Source organism: Aristolochia californica, unplaced genomic scaffold (genome assembly GCF_029961685.1).
Source record: "Aristolochia californica isolate CCGP_79_NKW_82.1479 unplaced genomic scaffold, dmAriCali1.0.hap1 SCAF_5, whole genome shotgun sequence".
Classification (NCBI taxonomy): domain Eukaryota; kingdom Viridiplantae; phylum Streptophyta; class Magnoliopsida; order Piperales; family Aristolochiaceae; genus Aristolochia; species Aristolochia californica.
The window spans coordinates 41,113,921-41,133,273 of record NW_027182214.1 but is presented as its reverse complement, the minus strand read 5'-3'; the positions used below and the strand labels follow the sequence as shown (position 1 = coordinate 41,133,273).

At 35.6% G+C, this 19,353-nt stretch overlaps 2 protein-coding genes across 2 annotated transcripts; both read right to left on the bottom strand.

Moving 5' to 3' along the window:
* Positions 1-7,388: 7,388 nt before the first annotated feature.
* Positions 7,389-8,585, bottom strand: LOC137965068 (transcription factor UDT1-like). The gene is made up of 4 exons (XM_068811466.1): positions 8,347-8,585; positions 8,109-8,273; positions 7,732-7,908; positions 7,389-7,615 (listed from the first exon to the last, which is right to left on the bottom strand). Exons 1-4 carry the CDS (start codon positions 8,479-8,481, stop codon positions 7,529-7,531), a joined length of 564 nt encoding a protein of 187 aa, XP_068667567.1. The 5' UTR covers positions 8,482-8,585; the 3' UTR covers positions 7,389-7,528.
* A 348-nt stretch (positions 8,586-8,933) lies between these two features.
* Positions 8,934-18,200, bottom strand: LOC137965837 (phosphoinositide phospholipase C 2-like). Its single transcript, XM_068812201.1, has 9 exons — positions 17,760-18,200; positions 13,883-14,079; positions 12,506-12,641; positions 12,173-12,418; positions 11,846-12,087; positions 10,944-11,061; positions 9,776-9,928; positions 9,594-9,680; positions 8,934-9,484 (listed from the first exon to the last, which is right to left on the bottom strand). The coding sequence occupies exons 1-9, from the start codon at positions 18,069-18,071 to the stop codon at positions 9,191-9,193; spliced, it is 1,785 nt and encodes a 594-aa protein (XP_068668302.1). The 5' UTR covers positions 18,072-18,200; the 3' UTR covers positions 8,934-9,190.
* Positions 18,201-19,353: the final 1,153 nt, after the last annotated feature.

Here is a 19,353-nt window from a genome sequence, read left to right as displayed (position 1 = left end):
TGTGGTAATCAAGATTTATGTAACTAGAATATCCGAGTAAGGAGGAAACTAAATGAGAACAAGATGAAGATTACAAGGAAGATGTGAACAAGAACAAGATGAGTAAAATCAAGGCAATCAAAATTTCTTTTTCAAGCACACTAGTTTCTTGACCAAGATTATTTGCAAGTGATGTTACAAACACCAGCTTGAGGGAGAGTGTTAAGAGACATCCACGTATGTATGGGTGACATAGCTAGTAAATAAACAAAATTTTCATATAGATGACATAGAATTATAATTATGCAAGTTGGTGTATGTGATAATGTCTTTTTTCTTTTGAAGCATGTAGCCCTAAGGGCATTGTAATCATTGTAAACACCTCCACACAACTATAAATATAGCCTCAAGGCACCGGAAGAGCATTCAAGCGTCTTCCTCTTGGTTCAAATTTATCCATATACCTTTGTATCTCTCCCTTAGTTTCTTCATTCCTCTCTCCCAAGAGCTAGAGTTCCTCTCTTCTCTCCTTCCCTTGAGATCTCTTGTGTTTATGTGGTGTCCCTGGAAATCAAAAAGTACAATTATGTTGATCTTCATTATTTTGATGAAAACAAAATAGGTAGTTTGAAAGTATGCTACTAACGGTGTTATAAGTGTACTTCAAACACATGCATTCCAAGACAAATATTATGAGGTTTATAGCAAAAACTCAAGACAAAAGAATGATCAATCAAATTGTCAAATCAAAACCCGAAGCAATAACTAATTTGAGATTGTTGTTATGAAGAAAAACTTACACAAAATAGATGAACAAATATTTGAAGACTAGAGTTCGAGCTTCATTAGAAAATCTCAAGAACTCTAGCTACATAAGTAGATAGCCAACCAAAGCCAAATGCTTAAGCACAATGATGTTATAAGACATTAGGGTATGAAATATTACAAAACCATGTTTTAATCGAATGCATATAAATGTTTTACATTGGTGAATCCCTTAGAATAACCTATATCATTCTTAAATGCCAAAATAGTACACTAGCATATGGCATGATTGATCATCCTACATAGCCTTGATCGGTCATCTAGAATATAGTTTGGCATAACTTATAAAACATGATGGATCATTAGTTCAAACATGATTGAACATGCACAATGTTAACAGGAAGATGGTATAAAGCATGATTGATCATCCCCTATTGCATGGGCAATCATACAAAACTTTGCACAACCAATTCTATAAAGTATGATCAATCAATCGAAATGAATTATCGATCGATGAGTTTTCTGAGAGGTTGAAAACTCGTTGATTGATACATTGATTGACCAATAGGCCCAGGGAACACAAAAAATATAGCCATTATACTTGTTTGATTGATCATGACTTTTCATTGATTGATCAACACTTTTTGCAGTGTTTTGGGAAAGGAAAAAACACAGCCAATTTGGCTCGAAAACTTATAAATAGGTTCTCAAACTCGTAGGGGACAATGTAGTGAGAATTTAATAGCAATTCATAGCAAATCAAAAGCCTTTTCAAATGAAATTTTCATACCCCACCCACCCACTTGAGAAGCCACCTGGGCCAACAAAATCTTCCAATGTCATGAGAGCTAAGCATCCCACTTCTTCTTCTTGAGCTTCATTCTCTGAATTGAAGAAAGCTTCAGCCCAAGTTTCAGTACTCAAGGCTTTTTTCTTGGATAATTTGATCTCCTTCTTCTTCATGGGGTAGTCATCAATGAAATGATTTCTTTTCCCAAACTCAAAATTTTGTTGTTGTATTTCTAGTTTGATTATACGCCTTTCCACCCGTTGATTTTCATAAACCTGGAGAATCTTTTAAATTTTTTGACAAACAAAACTATCTTATCATCAAAGTCAGCTTCATGCTTAGAATCATCGATTTCATTGACTATTAAAGCATTTGATACTTTCCTTTGATTTTCATCTTCTTTATCAAATTCTTTTATGCTAATTCTATAAGTAAGAAGATTTCCTATAAGTTTATCAAGTAGAACCGCCTTAATTGCTTTTGTTTCACTCATGGCTACTACTTTTGGAATCCATTCCTTGGGAAGACTTCTAAAGATTTTGTACATCTTTTTTTTTTAAACAAAATTTGGTACCTAACAAGACTAATTTACTAAGGATATCATTATATCTCTCATTGAACGTATCATTATGTCTCATACGTTCATTATGAAATTCTCTTATTCATTTTTGAGTATGTTAATTTTTGCTTCCTTTAATGAGTTGTCCTTTCATTGGTAGCTTCAAGTTTTTCGTAAACCTTTGTAGCATGCTCCAATCACCCTAGAATTAAAGTATCTATTAAGCATAGTCAAACGATATCTACAATTTAGAACTACAATGGTTCTATTACAGCACTTGCCCAAACAACTAAGACTTATGGTCAATAAAAATTCTTTAGTTTAAGCACTTAGAAAATAATTATAGTTTGTCAATTGTGATCAAAGAGCAAGAATTTCATGCATTACAATTAGGCTCACAATTGCCTCTTAATAGGCTAATAGAAACTTATTCCAACTACGAAAGCTTTCACAAGTTTCCTATGTGAAATTATTAATCTGATTTGCTACACTTATAAAAATAATCTTGAACTGATTCTAATCCTTTTTTAAAGAGTTTTAATAATGAAGATGAAAAGCTTAAAATATATACTCAAAACTTTTAAATAAGAAGCAAGGTATTCGGCATGAATGTAAAAATAAAGTTCAAATACTTTAGCTTGGTTGAAGAAATAAAAACCTCAAGTAGAAGACTTCAATTCTTCAATTTTCAAATTCGAGCACAAGTAGACAACTGAGTATGACAAGGAGCCTTTCAAATTTCATGGTTGAGTTGTAGTCAAAGCTAGAACACACTTTGGCATTTATAGTCTTAAGATTCAATTTGAATGAAAAGATATTTAGAAAAAATAAAAATTACTCAAATATTCTACTCGTGTTGCTTGTCATCTGAGTTGGTCACTTATACAATTTAAAGGTCTATAGTCATAGAAATTACCTCAAGAATAGCTTAGAAATCTATTTTAGGAGATTGGGTCGAGTTTTTTGCTTTGTGGTCAAATCTCATATGCTTCTATGGTTCTTTTAAGGGCCGAATCCTTTGAGTGACTTGAATTCCGTGTCTTTTATTTTCTGCAAGGTGGAATCCTTCCGATTTAGCAGCTTCAGTTTGAGTCAAATCCTGTTGATGTAGTTGTCTCCTTAAATAAATCAAAATTTATTGTACCTTGGTTCGACTTGTTGTTGCTTGCAGCTGGTTGATAGGGTTGACTCCTTCTCTATGGGGTCAACTCCTTTTGGCAATTTTTTGAAACTTGATTTGAAGATCTTGATCAGTTTGGTTTTTGACTGCTTGATTCCATGTTGGTGTACTTGAGTTCATATGAGTATGGATTCGGTTCCACTTCTTCCCAACCATTGCCTACAACAATTTCTCAAATTTATTTTTTTGCATTTTCTAACTGTGTTCTGCTACAGTGACATGTGCTCAACTCCACACACCTTATGCTTGACTCCACTAAGTTGTGAAAGAGTTAGATCTTGAAAGTTTGAACTTTGTGGGCTTCTACTTCTTCATGTACTCGAATCCTTTCATGTGGAGTTGACTTCTTGTGACAAGTTTTCAATTTGAAACTGAAAGAGTTAGATCTTGAAAGTTTGAACTTTGTGGGCTTCTACTTCTTCATGTAATCGAATCATTTCATGTGGAGTTGACTCCTTGTGACAAGTTTTCAATTTGAAACTAATCTATTCGATCGTCTATATTTGTTTGTTATCATCAAAATCTGGGTACTTAGAGAGATCTTTGAACTTCTTCCTCACTTCTCGCACAATAGAGCTAGAGGGGTTTGCCCAGACAAGATCCTTATTGGTAATGTACGAGCAAAGGCTATCTACTCAACATAGTCCCTATAAATTCGACATGATCATGAGATAGATTCTATGACCTTAACATGATGAGATGCATGAGATCCTTCTACAGACGTGGCTAAGTGACAAACGCACTCATTGGGTACCTCCCTTAGAAGGATATAGCAATATGTTTATTATTTTCTTTAGCAATTATCTTTGTATGAAATTTTTATGTTATTGAGAATCTATAATTCAATTAGTTATCTTCTAATGTTATTCAAAATTTGGCATTATAATAATTTTCTTGTAATGTCTTGTCTTAATTATAATTACATCTAATTTGTATATTTTTGTTATTATTTATTTTTGTACTTAATAAATTTAAGAAAATATGAGAAAAAAATAAAAAAATAAAAATTGACCGCTACTCTAATTAGTTAGTTGTACAAAGAGTGGAAGGGAATTGGGTCGTTGGAAAGTCAATTTTATGAAAAAAAATGAAATCTTAGAAACAAAATTTATTTGAACAATAGAATATGTTTGAGCAGAATTCCAACAATAAGCATGGAATTATCGAAAATTGTACGAACAAATAAGTTTATTTTAACAAGTTTTTTGTAGGGTGCATTGAGCTTTTAATATTTGTTTGAATATAAAACTTTATTCGACAAGTTTCCAACATAAAGCATTGAATTTTTAACACTTGTTTGAACAAAAAAACCATTTGTAACTTTATTCGAACAAACTATCTATAGGGTGCATTGAGCTTTTGATACTATTTGAAAATAAAAGTTTCATTCAAACAAGTTTCTAATGGAAAACATGGAACTTTTAATACCTATTTGAACAAAAAACTTTATCTTAACAATTTCCCAATAGAGAGCATTGAACTTTTAAAATATGTTCAAATAGAAAAAACAATTCAAATGGATTCTCTAGAGAGCTAATAATTAGGTAAACTTGTTCAAACTAATAAGTTTCTTTGAGTATTTTTCAATGTAAGGGAAAACTCGTTTAAATCAGCTCAAACATTTTTTTTTTTTTATCAATCTATGTATTCAAGTCTCAAAAGTTGTAGTGATTTCACTCTTTGTTAAAAAAAAAACAGACCCTACCCCATACACCACATAATATTTTAAAATCCTTTGAAAGCCTTCCCAATCCCTCTGAAATTTGCTTCCTCTCCTTCTAAATGGATTTTACAGGAAAAATGACCTTCTAAATGTAGAGTGCTGAGCTTGAGGAGAACTCTACCACACTAAGCAAGAGAAGGAGAATTCTAACCACCCCAAGTCAAGGACCTCCACAAAAAAACCTAGAACAAGCATGGGAAAATTTAGTCATAAACATATCCCTTAAACTTTTGGTTGGATGTGGTAGAGATGATCCCAAAATTTGAAAAATCCAAATAGGAAATTAGGTAAGGCTGAACCAGGCCATGCTTTGAGAATACTTACTTTGAGTTTATCTACCACAGTGATTTGTTCAGAAAGAGTATATCTCATAGAAAACCCATAGATAAGAAATTGGAGCAGGATAAGAGACTTTGTGAAAATTTTGGATGATAAAAGACTGAAGTAAGATGGGTGTTAATGTATTCTATATTAGGACGTATCAAACGAAAAAATTTAGTGTGTGGTTGGAGGGGAAAAGGGTGGTAGTTTCTCCCTCAACTGTTAATGAAATGCTTAGCATATAGGATATAGGAAAATGATTATTTTGCTCTATGATGAAAAAAAACCCTTTAGACTTAAATAATACATCCCTCCACAAGGAATCATGAGGACAAGCATACATCAACATCAACCAATTAGAAATGGTGGACAAAATTCTCTCCCTCATCATAAGCAACTCAATTGGTATCAAAGCTACCAAGACCTTGAGCATTGGTGACGAAGTTTTTGGGGCATGTGGTTTCAAGAATTAGATAATATATGTAAATAATATTTTGATATGTGTTTGAATATGAAATTTATTAATCAAATGCCTCTATGTGCATGTGTTTATTAAAATTTGATGATGCAAAAAAGGGAAGGAACTTTAGCATGCAAAGAAAAATGGCAAGCAAAGTGAAAATATAAAAAATGAAAGAGACATTAAAGTGACAAGTAAAAGAAAAGAAGCATCAAAGAGAGTGGAAAAAATTAGCTAATGTAAATAATTCAAGAGGAATAGGAGGTGCTTATAATTAATTATTCACAAGCATTTAGTTCATGCCTTTTCAGTATAAGGCATGTACATTTGTGCTTAAATCATACAAAAAAAGGGGAGAATGTTGCTCTCAAAATCATCAAGCTTGATTTTGATGACAACAAAAATTTGGAATTAATTACATGCATTGAAAAAAGTTTAAATTTTTAAACAAACAAAAAATTTGCAAAATTTTTTGTTTGAAGAAATTTCTATGTTGATACAACTTTTATAAGAAAGAAAGAAGAGAAGAGTATGAACAAACATCCTTGTTCAAACAATAATTTGTAGTAGAAAGAGCATGTGGAAGAGAAGTGTTCAAATAAAGTTGTGTTTAAACAAAATTTTGACAATAGAATGGCACTAGAAGATAAGTATTTGAATAGATTTTTGTTTTCAAACAAAATTTGGTAGTAGAAAGTCATTGGAGAAAAGATGTTCAAACTAGTTTTGTCAATAAGGAACATTCAAACAAATTTTGATTAGAAAAGCAACTAGAGAAACATTTTTCAGACAAGTGTTTTATAAGAAGGTCGTTTAGAATCATTTGTTGAGTTTGAAAATTGAGTTTGGACTTTGAGATCAATCAAATTTGTAAACCTTGAATTGCTATCATATTGTGTGACTTCCCTTATTTGCTTTGCACTTTAGTTTTACATCAGTTTGCAAATAGGATTCCTATCAAAAGATAGGATTATCCAAAGTTTAATTGAAAAAGAATTTAAAATTTACATTAGAATACACAAGTTTAACTACTCCCTCTCTTCCCTGCAGCTCTAGATTTTTGCCTTCTGAGACCTGACAAGTTATATAAATGACTACATAATCATAGATTACAAGAACACAAGGCAACATGGAGCAACATAGTAGTGTGACAATCGTGGTAGCAACACAGATGGAGACCATGTTTGGCCATGATGTCCAACTTGAAAGTCTCAGGGTCTGTGTAAAAATGAGAATTTTACCATTATTATTCCCAAAAATAGTTAGTGAAAATTATATGATAATCAAATTTTCATTTTGTTTTCTTTTCTATGGGGTTCCAAACAGACCCTAAGGTAAACCGAATGGAGTAGATGACAATGGGCATGAGGGTCTTTGAGCATCTGAATGAAAAGAGAGAGAGGTAAATATAAGAGTGTCTTTGAGCATTTGAATGAAAAGAGATGGAGAGGTAGATGTAAGAGTTCCAAAGGGAATGTTTTAGCTAACTATAGTATCTTTTGATAGGAATCCTATTTGCAAACTATAGTTAAAGTTACTGGAAGAGAATAACTGAGTAGCTAATAGAAATGAAATGAAGATGACTCATGTGTGTGACTTGAAGTCGCTATAAACAATTTACATGAAAGAGTTCAATTATTTGGAGTACTTATTTTACTAAAAGCTACATTGCAACTCCTGGAGCTGAGAGGTCTTTAAAAACTACTATTAAGCCTGAAAGCAAGAGAGAGTAAAGGCGACAAGCCATGTTATTAATCAACAGATATCATCCGAATGGCTTTAATCGTCTCCGGCAGCAGTTTTCTCAAATCTTCTGCCTTCACCGCAGCATCTACACCCTGAAAATTAAACAGTAAACATCTCGGACCAAATTTGTGTGGATTTCGGATTTGACTCTCTTATTTCGATTTAAACTCTCTCATAAACTTGCAATTTTTTTATTTTTTTTCCTTACCTCTACACAGATCATGCCCGTGGTCACCCCCTTGAATACAAACCAGTTGATGTCAACGATTTCAAAGCCGAGATTGCTCAAAAGGTCGATTAGTATAAAAAACCCATTTGTTGTTTCCTTGCTGGTTATTTTTATGTGAAGCTCATTCGCATCAATAAGGGTAACACAAACCTCCTCCTGTCAGCCAGAAACAGAGAGTTGAGTTTTTCAAGAATTAGGAGTTCCAATCCGGTGAGCTCTGCATTGAAACAGAATTCTGGTCTCCTCAAGAATATTGATTTATTCTTATGCCATTAAATCACCGATGGTTTTTTGGGTTCAGAGGGATCATCAATTCAGTTATGGACATTAAAGGTGTCTGGGAATGCTAAATGTACCTTGCAGTTCAACAGTGGCTTCTCCTCCTCTGTGCTGGCGACGCTCCCTTCGCAGTCCCCCGCTTCATATGGAAGCATCAAGAGCTCATCCTGTAGCTTCATCGCTTGGTTCTGCAACTCTTTGATATAATCGACGGCATCATCAAGCGTAGTCGCTTTACTCATCTGAAACAGCACAAAAATCAAATTTATTTTCAACACACTTCCAGAAAACTGGAACCAGAAGTGAAGCAAATGCCTTTGTGATTTTCGGGACCAAAACGCGCAAAGCATAAATCCTCTCTTTGAGTCTGATTCTCCTCTTCCTCTCCGCGACGAGGTTCTTCGACTTGAACTCCCCTTTACTCGCCGGGTGGCTATTGTTTTTCATCATCGCCAGTCTTGCTCAGGAACAGCAGGCTGCGGAGGCCTGGAGCTTGACACGAGAGGTATCTCTTATGGGACCCAAACTCGTCAATGTTGCTGGGATGACTGGAATGTTTCAGTTATACTGTTGGGATACAAGGACGGCTGTCCTCTTCCAGTTTTATAACAAAGAGAGAAAAGGGGTTTTTGAGGCATGTTTTCTGCTTGTCTCTCTCTGCGATTTCTGTTGAAGTAGTTGAAGAGTACAAAGAGGAATGACCTGGTACGTATTGTCAAAGGTGAAAGGACGATCAAAAGGGGTTAGTAGGAGAAAGCAAAGGGCAAAGGTTCAGGGGCTTGAGCATCTTGTTCAACCATTGCGGAGACAAAATGTGATGGGTGGACCAGACTAACTGGTGGATATTGAGTGTAAGATACAACCTTGAATATGCCTGAGACACCCATGCACACACATGAAAGTTCCCACCAGCAAGTAGAAGTTTGGGCCTCCTTTTCTTTCCACAAAAAAGAGAAAGCACTAGAATGCTTAGTTGAAAACCACATTACATAGAGGATACGATACACAAAAAGGGGATTGGACATAGTAGAACAAGCACTAAAATGTAATGTTGTATATTGGGAGTGAATTTACAAACTGCAGCTTATAACTGCCACGAGAAGATAAGTAGATAAATATACACCCATCAAATTTCTCGAGTTTTAAGTAAGAAGCAACATCAAACAAATTCAAACCGCATTAGGAGCTTTACAGATTTGTACTTCTCTCCCTTCCGACCGCAAAGTGGGACTGTTCGAATCCCTGTTTTTAATTCTGAGATGGGCAGGCATGTTTGGCCAGCAAAATCGTCTTTCTGCGACATGTCGTACTCGTGAACTTCAATCCTTAGCAATGCAAGCTCTGGAACGCTTAAGGGGAACAAGAACTCTTCGTTCCAAATTGGCATCCAATCATCCTCGATTGTCTTGGTCTTTTTCATTTGGCTATCAGCTGGCACTCCTGCTATCCCTACCTGATAAATTCTGTGGATCAGTTGCTTGACTCTTTCCATGTGTTATGTTTGTGTTGCCAGATTCAACAAAAAAAAGAGCAGGTTAAGAAAGAGTGTAGCTTAATTTTACCCTTGCATAGAAATCAGGGGGAGAGTACGTGTCAAAGTGTGTCTGTTTGAAATCCAACTGCCATCCATCTCCCATATACACTTTTACCTGTTTGGTAGTAATGTGAAAAAAACAAAAGCCAGAGTTGGAGAAATATAATAAATAGTAGATACAAGGGAAGACTGTTGTAGGAAAACACTCACCTTCAATGTTGTCTTCACAGGTAACCTTGCCATAGGGTTAAAGACCTCGTTATGTTGACCCACCTTCATTAGAAAATCAGGTTTTTTTATGTAGCCACAACCTCCATTTGCTTTGAACATTCCGTTCATTAACCAGAGTGACCTACCATATCCCTGTTGCAGGAAGTCAGCTTCGATTTGAGAATTTTGTTAAAGTAGCTACTAAAATTGAATGCAAGAAAAGAGCAAATGTCCTACAAAATTTTAATGCTTAACTAATTCTTTTTGAAAATAGATCCAGAATTGATGAATCAACATTGGGCCCATTACTGCAAATGGGAAGATGCTTGATAATTCAATTTCTTAAGGTAATTGGACGAGAATGATTCACTAACCAGGTAACGTGAAAAAGGCATCTATCTTTTTTAACAGAATGAGAAAGAGATTTCATCTAGAGGCAAGAAGTAGAACAGCACCAATTAGGCTTACAACATCCAAAGAAGAGTGGTCCTAGGCCACAAAAAACTGCAAGCACAAGAAAAAATACAACTGAAAAGAGTAAACAACAAAAAAGAATAAAAAAGAAATCCAAAGTTAAGCCAATGGAAGGCCGTTTCCCACAACAAGATGTTTCAGGGAGGAGCCGGATCTAGTACATGAATCCATGAGGTATTAGCTGATCTAAGTGTATGATTCCAAGTGATGGCAAAATGTGCATCAATAAACATGAAAAGGACAAGAGTTAAGAATAGAAAAGGACAAGACGACAAGACTTGCCATATGAGAGGAATACAGTATGAAATTTTTTAAAAATAAATAAATAAATGACAAGAAGTTACATAATACTTGATAAACCAAAAAGACGAGGGCTGATCCAATATGAAAAACCATTTGGTGCAAAACAAGTGAAACGGCTAATTCAACCGTCCGATCAAGATCAACAGCTATCTCGGTCGTCCGATCTTTCGCATGTTTCACACCCAATGGCTTTTCGTATTGGATCAGCCATGAAAAGACAAAAGGTCATTTAAAAAACACATTTAAGAAAAAAAGGCCAAAAAGCATGAAAGAAAGGCAAATTATTAGGTCAATTGAATATCTCAATTTTCAATAACTACAGTTTTCATTTGGCAGTTGCTATGAAATTCATTGAATGTTCCAAATAGAGTACTGAGATATGAAAACACACCTGCATATTAAATGCTACCATCTGAGCTCCATGCATCCACCCAATCAATGGATTGTAATTGGAGGAATCAAAGCGGGTGCCTTTTGGGTATACCCTAAGCAAATTCCTTTGAGTGAACCTATAAACAAATGATTCGCATAAGGTAGAATGGGAGAGCACTATCCCAGTCCCTAAGACAAAAAAGGCAGATATGCATAACTGAGTCATAGCAAGTACTACATGTCATAGTTATTAGACTGGCTATCCTTTTTATGAATCATATTAGACTTGCCATCCTTACTGATTAAACCAGTGCAAGCAGAGGATGGATTTTAACAACTGAACCCATCAGCACAATGAAGCCCTCGATGTTTTGTTCTGAGCTGCACTCATCTTGCCAATTTGTAAACAGTTTATCCTTGCCATCCAATCCCTCTTTTTCTCACCATTCCTAAGCCCACAATGTGGGCACATTCATCAAGAAGAAGACAAGATGCAACTCCTGACGTTATCAACAGATTACATTAACCACCCAACTATACAAGGTAAAAATCCAGCACCAAAAATTCATTAGGGATAAGATTGTACAGTTATTTCTGGTTGAAAGCTTCCACTCAACACTTTGTGAACCCCCAGTCTTACACCAGTTACTTCCACTCAACACTTTGTGAACCCCCAGTCTTACACCAGTTCAATAGCTCAAAGCCAAAACATTACAGTGTATCTACAGGACTAAGAGGCCTAGAGAATTCAAAGGAAGCACTTTATGGAACTGCATAGCCCAAATGCTCAGAGAAATAGATCAGGAAACCACCTGGCTTTTCGAATAGTCACAGAACTAGTAGTAGCATTCAAGGGCCATTCAATTGGAAGGCAAGTCAATCATTCTGGAAAGAACAATAACTACCTAAAACAATAATTACCTCACAATATCAGTAGCATGAGATTCTGAAGCTTTTTCAAGTTGTTGCTCACTCATGCTAAGACGCCTAACAGTATCTGGATCCACCTTCAGTGCCTCCTTTAGCCCACCTTTTGGTTTCCCAGCTCTGATTGTAATCAGACGTTTGTATTCAGGTGCGGCGATCTGACTTGATTTGTGATCTCCATCATCAAGATCTTCTTCTTCTTCCTCCAGACTGGGATCACTCCGGTCCTTGTCAATCTAGAAGATCATGGTGGAAATTTAGACTCCAAGGCAACTTTAAACTAGATAATCAACCTTGTAGCTTTAGCTCTTTTAAATGCACCTTATCATCAGAACCTTGTTCAGGCTTGAGTTCCGGAACCTCTTCTCCCCAAGCTTCTTCATCCCCTGTATCCTTTACCTTGTGCGACCCATTGTTGACCTCCTTAATACTCTTTGATTCGAGATATTCTTTGGGTGGCTTTGTTGAAATAATAACCCTATTTTTCATTGAGTCAGGTGAAGGAAATTCTTTTAAACCTTCTTCTGAGGGCATAAATAGCATTTCTCCAAATGTTTGAGTGACCATCTACGAGAAAAAAAATTAGTTATGAATCAGTAAATAGGAAAAGTTACAGCACTGACACTCGGTTTTATGAGTCTACAGAATGATTACCTCAGCTACTTTAGCCTGAAGATCTGGAGTAAGGTGGTCCTCTAGAGTTATTACAACAGGATAAGGAGATGCAGAAAAGGCATGCTCTTTAATAGACTTTAAACACTTGATAAGCTCCACTGGAGTAGTTAGTGTCCTACAGTATAAAGATACATGTGTCATCTAACAATTAAAAATCAAGAAAAATAAAGCTATTGATTCCATGAAATAAAGCATTAGTAGCAACTTCCACATGCTAATTGATACCATTTTCTCTCAGCTTTTAGCTTTGTCCTTGTTTCATACATATCAACCAGTTGCTTTTTTATGGAAGAAAGAAATGAACAATTTTGATCCTACTAGTGCTAAGAGATTGATAAAGGGAAGTGAATTATGCTAGCCATCTAATTTTTTAGTTTTTTAAATGATGCGTATAAATGCTAGCCATCTATTAATAAAAGTTATAAAAAAAATGCATTCTGTATTGAATGGCATGTCAAATAATGCTCAGATTAAGCTGAGAGCAGCAACAGCATAAAAAAGTTTTCTTCAAATTAATGCTGTTGAAGACCTCTTTGGAGTTGATACATGTCAGTGTTAATGTCCTTATTCCTATCAATATCTGAGTATCAGAGCGTTTTGTAATCTCCTTACTGAATGATTTTCTAGGGGAAAATCAAGGAATTAAACAAGAATATAAAGGAAGCCATTTAGACAGGTGAAAAGCTATAAAAAAACATGTACAATTAGTGTATTCTCCTTGTTGATTGGGGTGCAATATGGACAAATCATGAATGAAAAATAATACTCTATTTAAAACTAAAAAATTGCAAGAGTAAACGTAGCACCAGCTGTGTCACATGTGAAACACTTTAGTCATCTTTCTTTTCTTTTAAATGATGCTGAATTATATTAAAACAAAAGGATTTTAGTCATCTTTCTTACGATGAGAGTAAAATCTTCACTTTCAAAATAGACATGAACTTGGTACTAACCCATTTTTATGTTTATTTTTATCTTTATGAAGTGGTAGTAACACAACATTGTTATAAACATGGTAGAAGAATAACACCAAATGGAAAGAGCTCTTTGAGACATACAGAAAAAAAATCAGTAAAGCTGAAACTTCATAAACTTCCTTCATTTACAATATCATTGAATTAAAAATAAGAAGAATTTAATTATTCAAAAAACAGATAAGGTTTTAAAAGGCCCTCTAAAGTCCTGGGACTTTTTTTTTCAAATCCAAAATATCAAAGTATGTTTGAAGATTCTAGAGATGTTAAAGACACACATACAGTATCCATATTAATCTCAATGGCAAGAGTTACATTTGACATCATAGAAAAAAATAAAAATAAAAACTATGGTGGATTTGAAAATTCACTGATTGTGTACCTCCCGTGAAGAATATCTATGTTATCTTTCGTAGAGTTTGGCCACATATCCAGCTCAATTACCCTTACACCTCTCTCCAATGCCTTTATGATAGGGACATCACTGCAATCACTGCTGAGTTGGTTCCCAGTCAAATAGGAATTGTGACCTGTATGTATGTAATAATGAGACAATGGTGCAGTCATATCATGGTGAACCTGGAACAAGGGGGTGGACTTGTCAAGTGTGGAACAATTTAATTAACCCAGTGAAAATGGCAAAAAAAAATTCTTTAAATCATAGTTACAGGTTAACCAACTTTGCAAGTGTGGCAGGTTGGAGAAGAACTGCCACTGGCAGGGAAATATTGTCATGTAACCAATCACAGCAAAAGACCAGAATAATCAAATGGTCATTATGACTCCAAAGTCAAAACAGATGAAAGATAAAAGAACAGCATCCTTTCTAGTCAGATAATCCAATTTGAAGTCACAACCATATTTGTCTAATGGGTTGTAGCACAGACTGGCCAAACTTTCCTGGAGGACATACACCTAAAAAAAAAAAACTATAAAACCTTCAATGAAATTAAAAATGAATCGGAAAGAAGACTGTTTTCCAAAATGAATTTGATAAGGATAACCATATCCATGAATGCAAAGTATGTAAAAAATGTAGGCCAATTTCATTGTGCTACCTAAAGCTGACTTTGCATGTGCCAAAAATGGACATGATTGGTAAAAGTAGTCCTAAGAATTAGCTTTTGTTCATAAGTCAGTTAACAAGATGCCTTTTCATATAGGAATTCATGTATGTTTAGCTATAATGTTGTTAATACTACAAAGATTTACCCTCAACATCCGCTTGGCACCACGTCATTGAGGGTCTTGAAGGCAGACTTGCTTCTTGGAGAGGAATTTTTTTGTCCAAAACTGGTAAGCTTGTACTTATCAAATCTTCCCTCCATGGTATTCCTTCTTATTTTCTTTCCTTGTACTGATGTGCTGCTTCTGTTCGAAATAGAATTGAGTTCCTTAAAAGGAGATTTTTATGGGGTGGGCAAAAGGGGGAAAGAAAATATTGCCTTGTTAAATGGGCTGATGTTTGTAAACCTATTGTAATGGGTGGTCTTGGGATCTGTGATACTACAACAATAAATTTTGCCTTGCTTATGAAGTGGATTTGGAAATTTAATATGCAACCGACTTTGATAAGGCGAGGCATAGTTGCGGCCAAAGCAGAAAAAATTTCTGGCTGGTGGACCAAAGGTGGAAGATATTATAAATTATCTCCTGTGTGGAAAAAGATTGCATAAATATTGTCAGCTTTCAAAAATGTTGTCAAGTGTTACAATGGTACTGGCTATCAGACAAAATTCTGGACAAACTGGTGGGTGGGCCCAAGCAGCTTCAATACCAGCCATTGTCAAATATTTTCTCTGGCTAGAAACAAAGATGCAACCATATCTGCGATCGGGCTAGATTCTGGTGAGTGGAACTTGAACCTTCGTAGAGCGCTGACGAATGTCGAAGCTCTTGAAGCTGCTGATCTTTTGTCGAGTTTATCGTCAGTTTGACTCAGAAATGCACCGGACTCTCTCATATGGACTCCATGCCCGCAAGGTACGTTTTCTATTTCTACTGCCAACAACTTCCTACTCTCTGCCCCCTCTGCTCAATCCAGCCATCTTGCTGCCATAGCATGGTCCTTCCTCGTACCTCCGAGTGCGAAGTTCTTCATTTGGACCGCGTGTCAAAACAAAATTAAGACATCTGATTCGTTAATTCACCAAGGAACAAATGTTCTGGATCCCTTGTGCCCGTTTTGCCAAACCACTCCTGAAACCGTGGATCATATTTTATTACACTGCGATTATGCCCATTCAGTCTGGGCTGAACTCATTAACGAAATTGGTCTTCAATACTGTCCCTCTCAAAATCTCACATCTACTATACTCACTATCACAAGCGTTCATCTTCCTAAGCTCGGAAAATTACTTATCTCTTGCTGCATTGGTCATATCGTCTGGGCATTATGGAAATAAAGGAATAATAAAAAATTTAACAGAAAATCTCTTCCAAGAAATATATTGAGCTATAGAATTGTTGGGCAAGTTACCTCTTGGATACTCGTATAGAAAGAATTCCAAAATCTCAAAGGAACAAATTTCCATGGAAATTGACGACTTATAGCGAAAATGTCTTACCCTCTCGCCCCCCGGCCATGGAAACTTGGTCTCCTCCTCCTATGGGACATTTTAAATTAAATTTCAGCTGAAATGCCTTGGGCTGCCCCGGGCTTGCTGGATTTGAAAGGGTCATCCATGACGATAATGGAAATCTTCTCTTCTCTTTTGTTGGGCCAATTGGTGTGTCTGATTCAACCACTGCTGAGCTTTCTAGGTTATATAATGGTTTAAAACTTTTTCATCAATGGCTGAAGGGGCCTCTTTGTGTCGAAGGGGATTCAAAAGTTGTTAACAATTGGTGCAAGAGGTCTTCTAAGCCTCCTTGGAGGCATTGGGAGCTATTTGAGGATATCTGTAATTTAATTTCTCATTTGCAATGTAATTGGAATTATATTCCAAGATCCGCTAATCACCTAGCGGATAATCAGGCTAAATTAGGTGTTTCCCTCCAACATCTTGTTGTGGAGGAAGCCCTTGTTCTGTAAGGTATTTTTATTTGCTATTTTTTTTTTCTAGTAATATATTCACACATTTTTACTAAAAAAAAATGCTATAGATTCTTTTGTCATTTGGTTCGAAATAACACGATGTCATTATGTGTTGTCAATACTAAAAGAGCAAAACGGAATGTTCTAAAACAGCATAAAACATTGACATGACAAGTAAGGTTGGCTATTAGAGGGTCACCTCGTCTTTCACAAAATGTTCCATTTCTAATAATATTCATGTCAGAGTCCCAGTGAATCAGTTCTAACAAGCCAATCTTTACTATCCATTCTTTTGAACTTCATCAAGGAACAAACTGATGAGTCCCGATTAGTCCCACATCGGTTAGCAAGGACGGTCTTGGAAGTTATATGAGAGGGTTTGCAAACCTCTCCTTATGAACTAACTTTTGGGGCAAAGTTAGGCAGGTTCATATCATTTGGTATCAAAGTCATGCCTTATCTGGTCATATGTGGCTGGTCGATGGACCCATACATCGGTTCCCTACCGCGGCCCGTACGGTGTGTAATATCCGTGGCCCGTGCGGTGCGTAATATCCGCATGTGGGCGTGCAGTTTAAAGGGGTCGGGTATGATGAGTCGCTAGTCCCACATCGGTTAGCAAGGACGGTCTTGGATGTTATATGAGAGGGTTTGCAAACCTCTCCCTACGAGCTAGCTTTTGGGGCAGAGTTAGGCAGGTTCATATCATAGATGCACACCGAAAGACATAAAAAACAAAGGTTAACTAGGAGACTAAAATTCATTATAGCAATTCTGTTTTAAGGAGACTCAAATTTCATCAAGTTAAAAAAAAAAATCTCTAATGAAGCAAGCTCAAAATGACCTCCATAGGCGAGACTTCGTTAACGAACTTAGTGTCACTTAAAACAAACCAAAAAGGAAGTTAATTATCGAAACACAAAATTAAACAGAACGGAGGTCTTAATAGAAACACTGTGTTCATACTTTAGTCATCATTCTACACTTTCTGGACCAATAAATAATTAAAAAAAATAAAAAAAGACTAAACGACTGAAATGATCGGTTTGAACGTAACGTCCAGAGATTCATTGAAAGCCAAAGAAACATCAACCATCCAAGAAATTTCCTTGTAATGGAAACAACAACTGTTCCGCTCGACCACCAACAATCCCGAACTGTTAAAGAGAAAATCAATATCCAGAAACGCAATTAAGACGTGAGAACCACTTAAAAAAAAAACCTGAAACTTGATCGGTGTATTAAGATCGTCGGAGAAGAGATAATGCTGAAAATCCTCCAAGCTAAGCAGCGGCTTGGAGAACTTGCCAAGGTGCCTCCGGTGGCGGATCTGATCAATAACCGCCTCCGCCTGGGCGATCGTCGCGTCAGATTCTCCCTGTGCCTCCACCATAAACCGCAGCAGCTGCTCAGCAGTCATGTGAGACGCCCCGCCGGTAAATGACCTGAACATCTCCCTGACGTCAGGTAGAGGCTCCGCCTCCTTACTCCGAAATCGCCGCGTAAAGCACAGGCACATCTTGTAGCTTCCCATCGTAGAGACCTACTAAAAAGAAAATGGCAGACAAACTGAGCTGATTTATATACAGAGAGAGAGAGAGAGAGAGAGAGAGAGAGAGAAAAGGGCGATTCTCTCTCTTTACACTCCCACAGCGCAGGGAGAAATCGAGGAAGACGAATAGAGTCTACGCTGAGTCAGTTTCTTAATTTAACACGGAACACCCTGTTACCAGTTATTAACGAACCAAGAGGCGCCACGTATTATTTAATTATCTACTGCCTTTCCCGATGCCGTTGTCGCACCTCCCTCTGTCTGGCGATCTTGGCCGGCTTCTTGGTAGGGCCGTCTGGGCACGCATTCGACGCGGTGGAGACACGAAGTTGGTTGTTGCGCTGTGCTAATGAACTCCAAAAGATTAGCGTTACCGGTAGGTGGCCATTCATTTTCTTAATTATCATTCATAGTGGGTCATATAAAAGCCCTAATGCAAGATTATTGTTGATTTTCTTTTCTCCATCTGATTTTTTTTTTACATGAGGCTTCAAATTTCTTAGCCAAAAAAATTGCATTTTATATATTTAATGAGTTTTTTAGTTCATTTGCTACTATTATTAATCTTTCTTGGTTTTAAATTAAATAAAGAATTTATTATATTACAATAACTATAATTTTATTTTTTATAATTAAATATATTTTGATAAATTAAATAATTAAAAAATATACAAATTAAAATTTTATTTCAGTCCATTAAAGTTGAAAAAATCATTTAGTTAATACAATCTAATATTTATAATTTTAAAAATAAATTTAATATAACACATTAACTATTTCATATAAATGGTTTAAATTAAAAATATTTTAAACATAAATAAAGTGTATTTAAATTATTAAAATTAATATGTCAATTATTTGATTATATTAATTTAATTTAAGAAGATAATCAGAAGAAAGATCTTGTTTTTTGTGGTTTCACTACTTCTCATTACTTTGATTACATTGCAACCCCTTATTAGGGTGCTTAGTTTAGGTTTTAGGGCATTCATACTAGCACAATAATGACTTTGGCTCCAAATAATAGTTCTTTGAAAAATTCACAATTAGTTGAATTTAATTTACAACAAAAATTAAATGATCGGAGAATTTCGTCTATCAAACCTACTTCAATTTATAAAAAATGGTACTTTTACCCTTACCTCTGCCATGAGAATAAAAACCATGAAAATACTATTAATATCGACAATCAAGACACAACTCTAAAATTATTTGAGTTAGAAGAGTTAAGAACTTATCTCAATCATGATAAATATAACTATAT

Coding starts and splice junctions, on each gene's coding strand:
- LOC137965068 (XM_068811466.1), bottom strand. CDS start 8,481: ATGATGAAAAACAATAGCCACCCGGCGAGTAAAGGGGAGTTCAAGTCG. Junction 7,909..8,108: donor AGCCACTGTTGAACTGCAAG/GTACATTTAGCA, acceptor TCTGGCTGACAG/GAGGAGGTTTGTGTTACCCT. Junction 7,616..7,731: donor CGGGCATGATCTGTGTAGAG/GTAAGGAAAAAA, acceptor TTTAATTTTCAG/GGTGTAGATGCTGCGGTGAA.
- LOC137965837 (XM_068812201.1), bottom strand. CDS start 18,071: ATGGGAAGCTACAAGATGTGCCTGTGCTTTACGCGGCGATTTCGGAGT. Junction 12,088..12,172: donor AACAAGGTTCTGATGATAAG/GTGCATTTAAAA, acceptor ATGATCTTCTAG/ATTGACAAGGACCGGAGTGA. Junction 9,681..9,775: donor CTGTGAAGACAACATTGAAG/GTGAGTGTTTTC, acceptor ACTACCAAACAG/GTAAAAGTGTATATGGGAGA.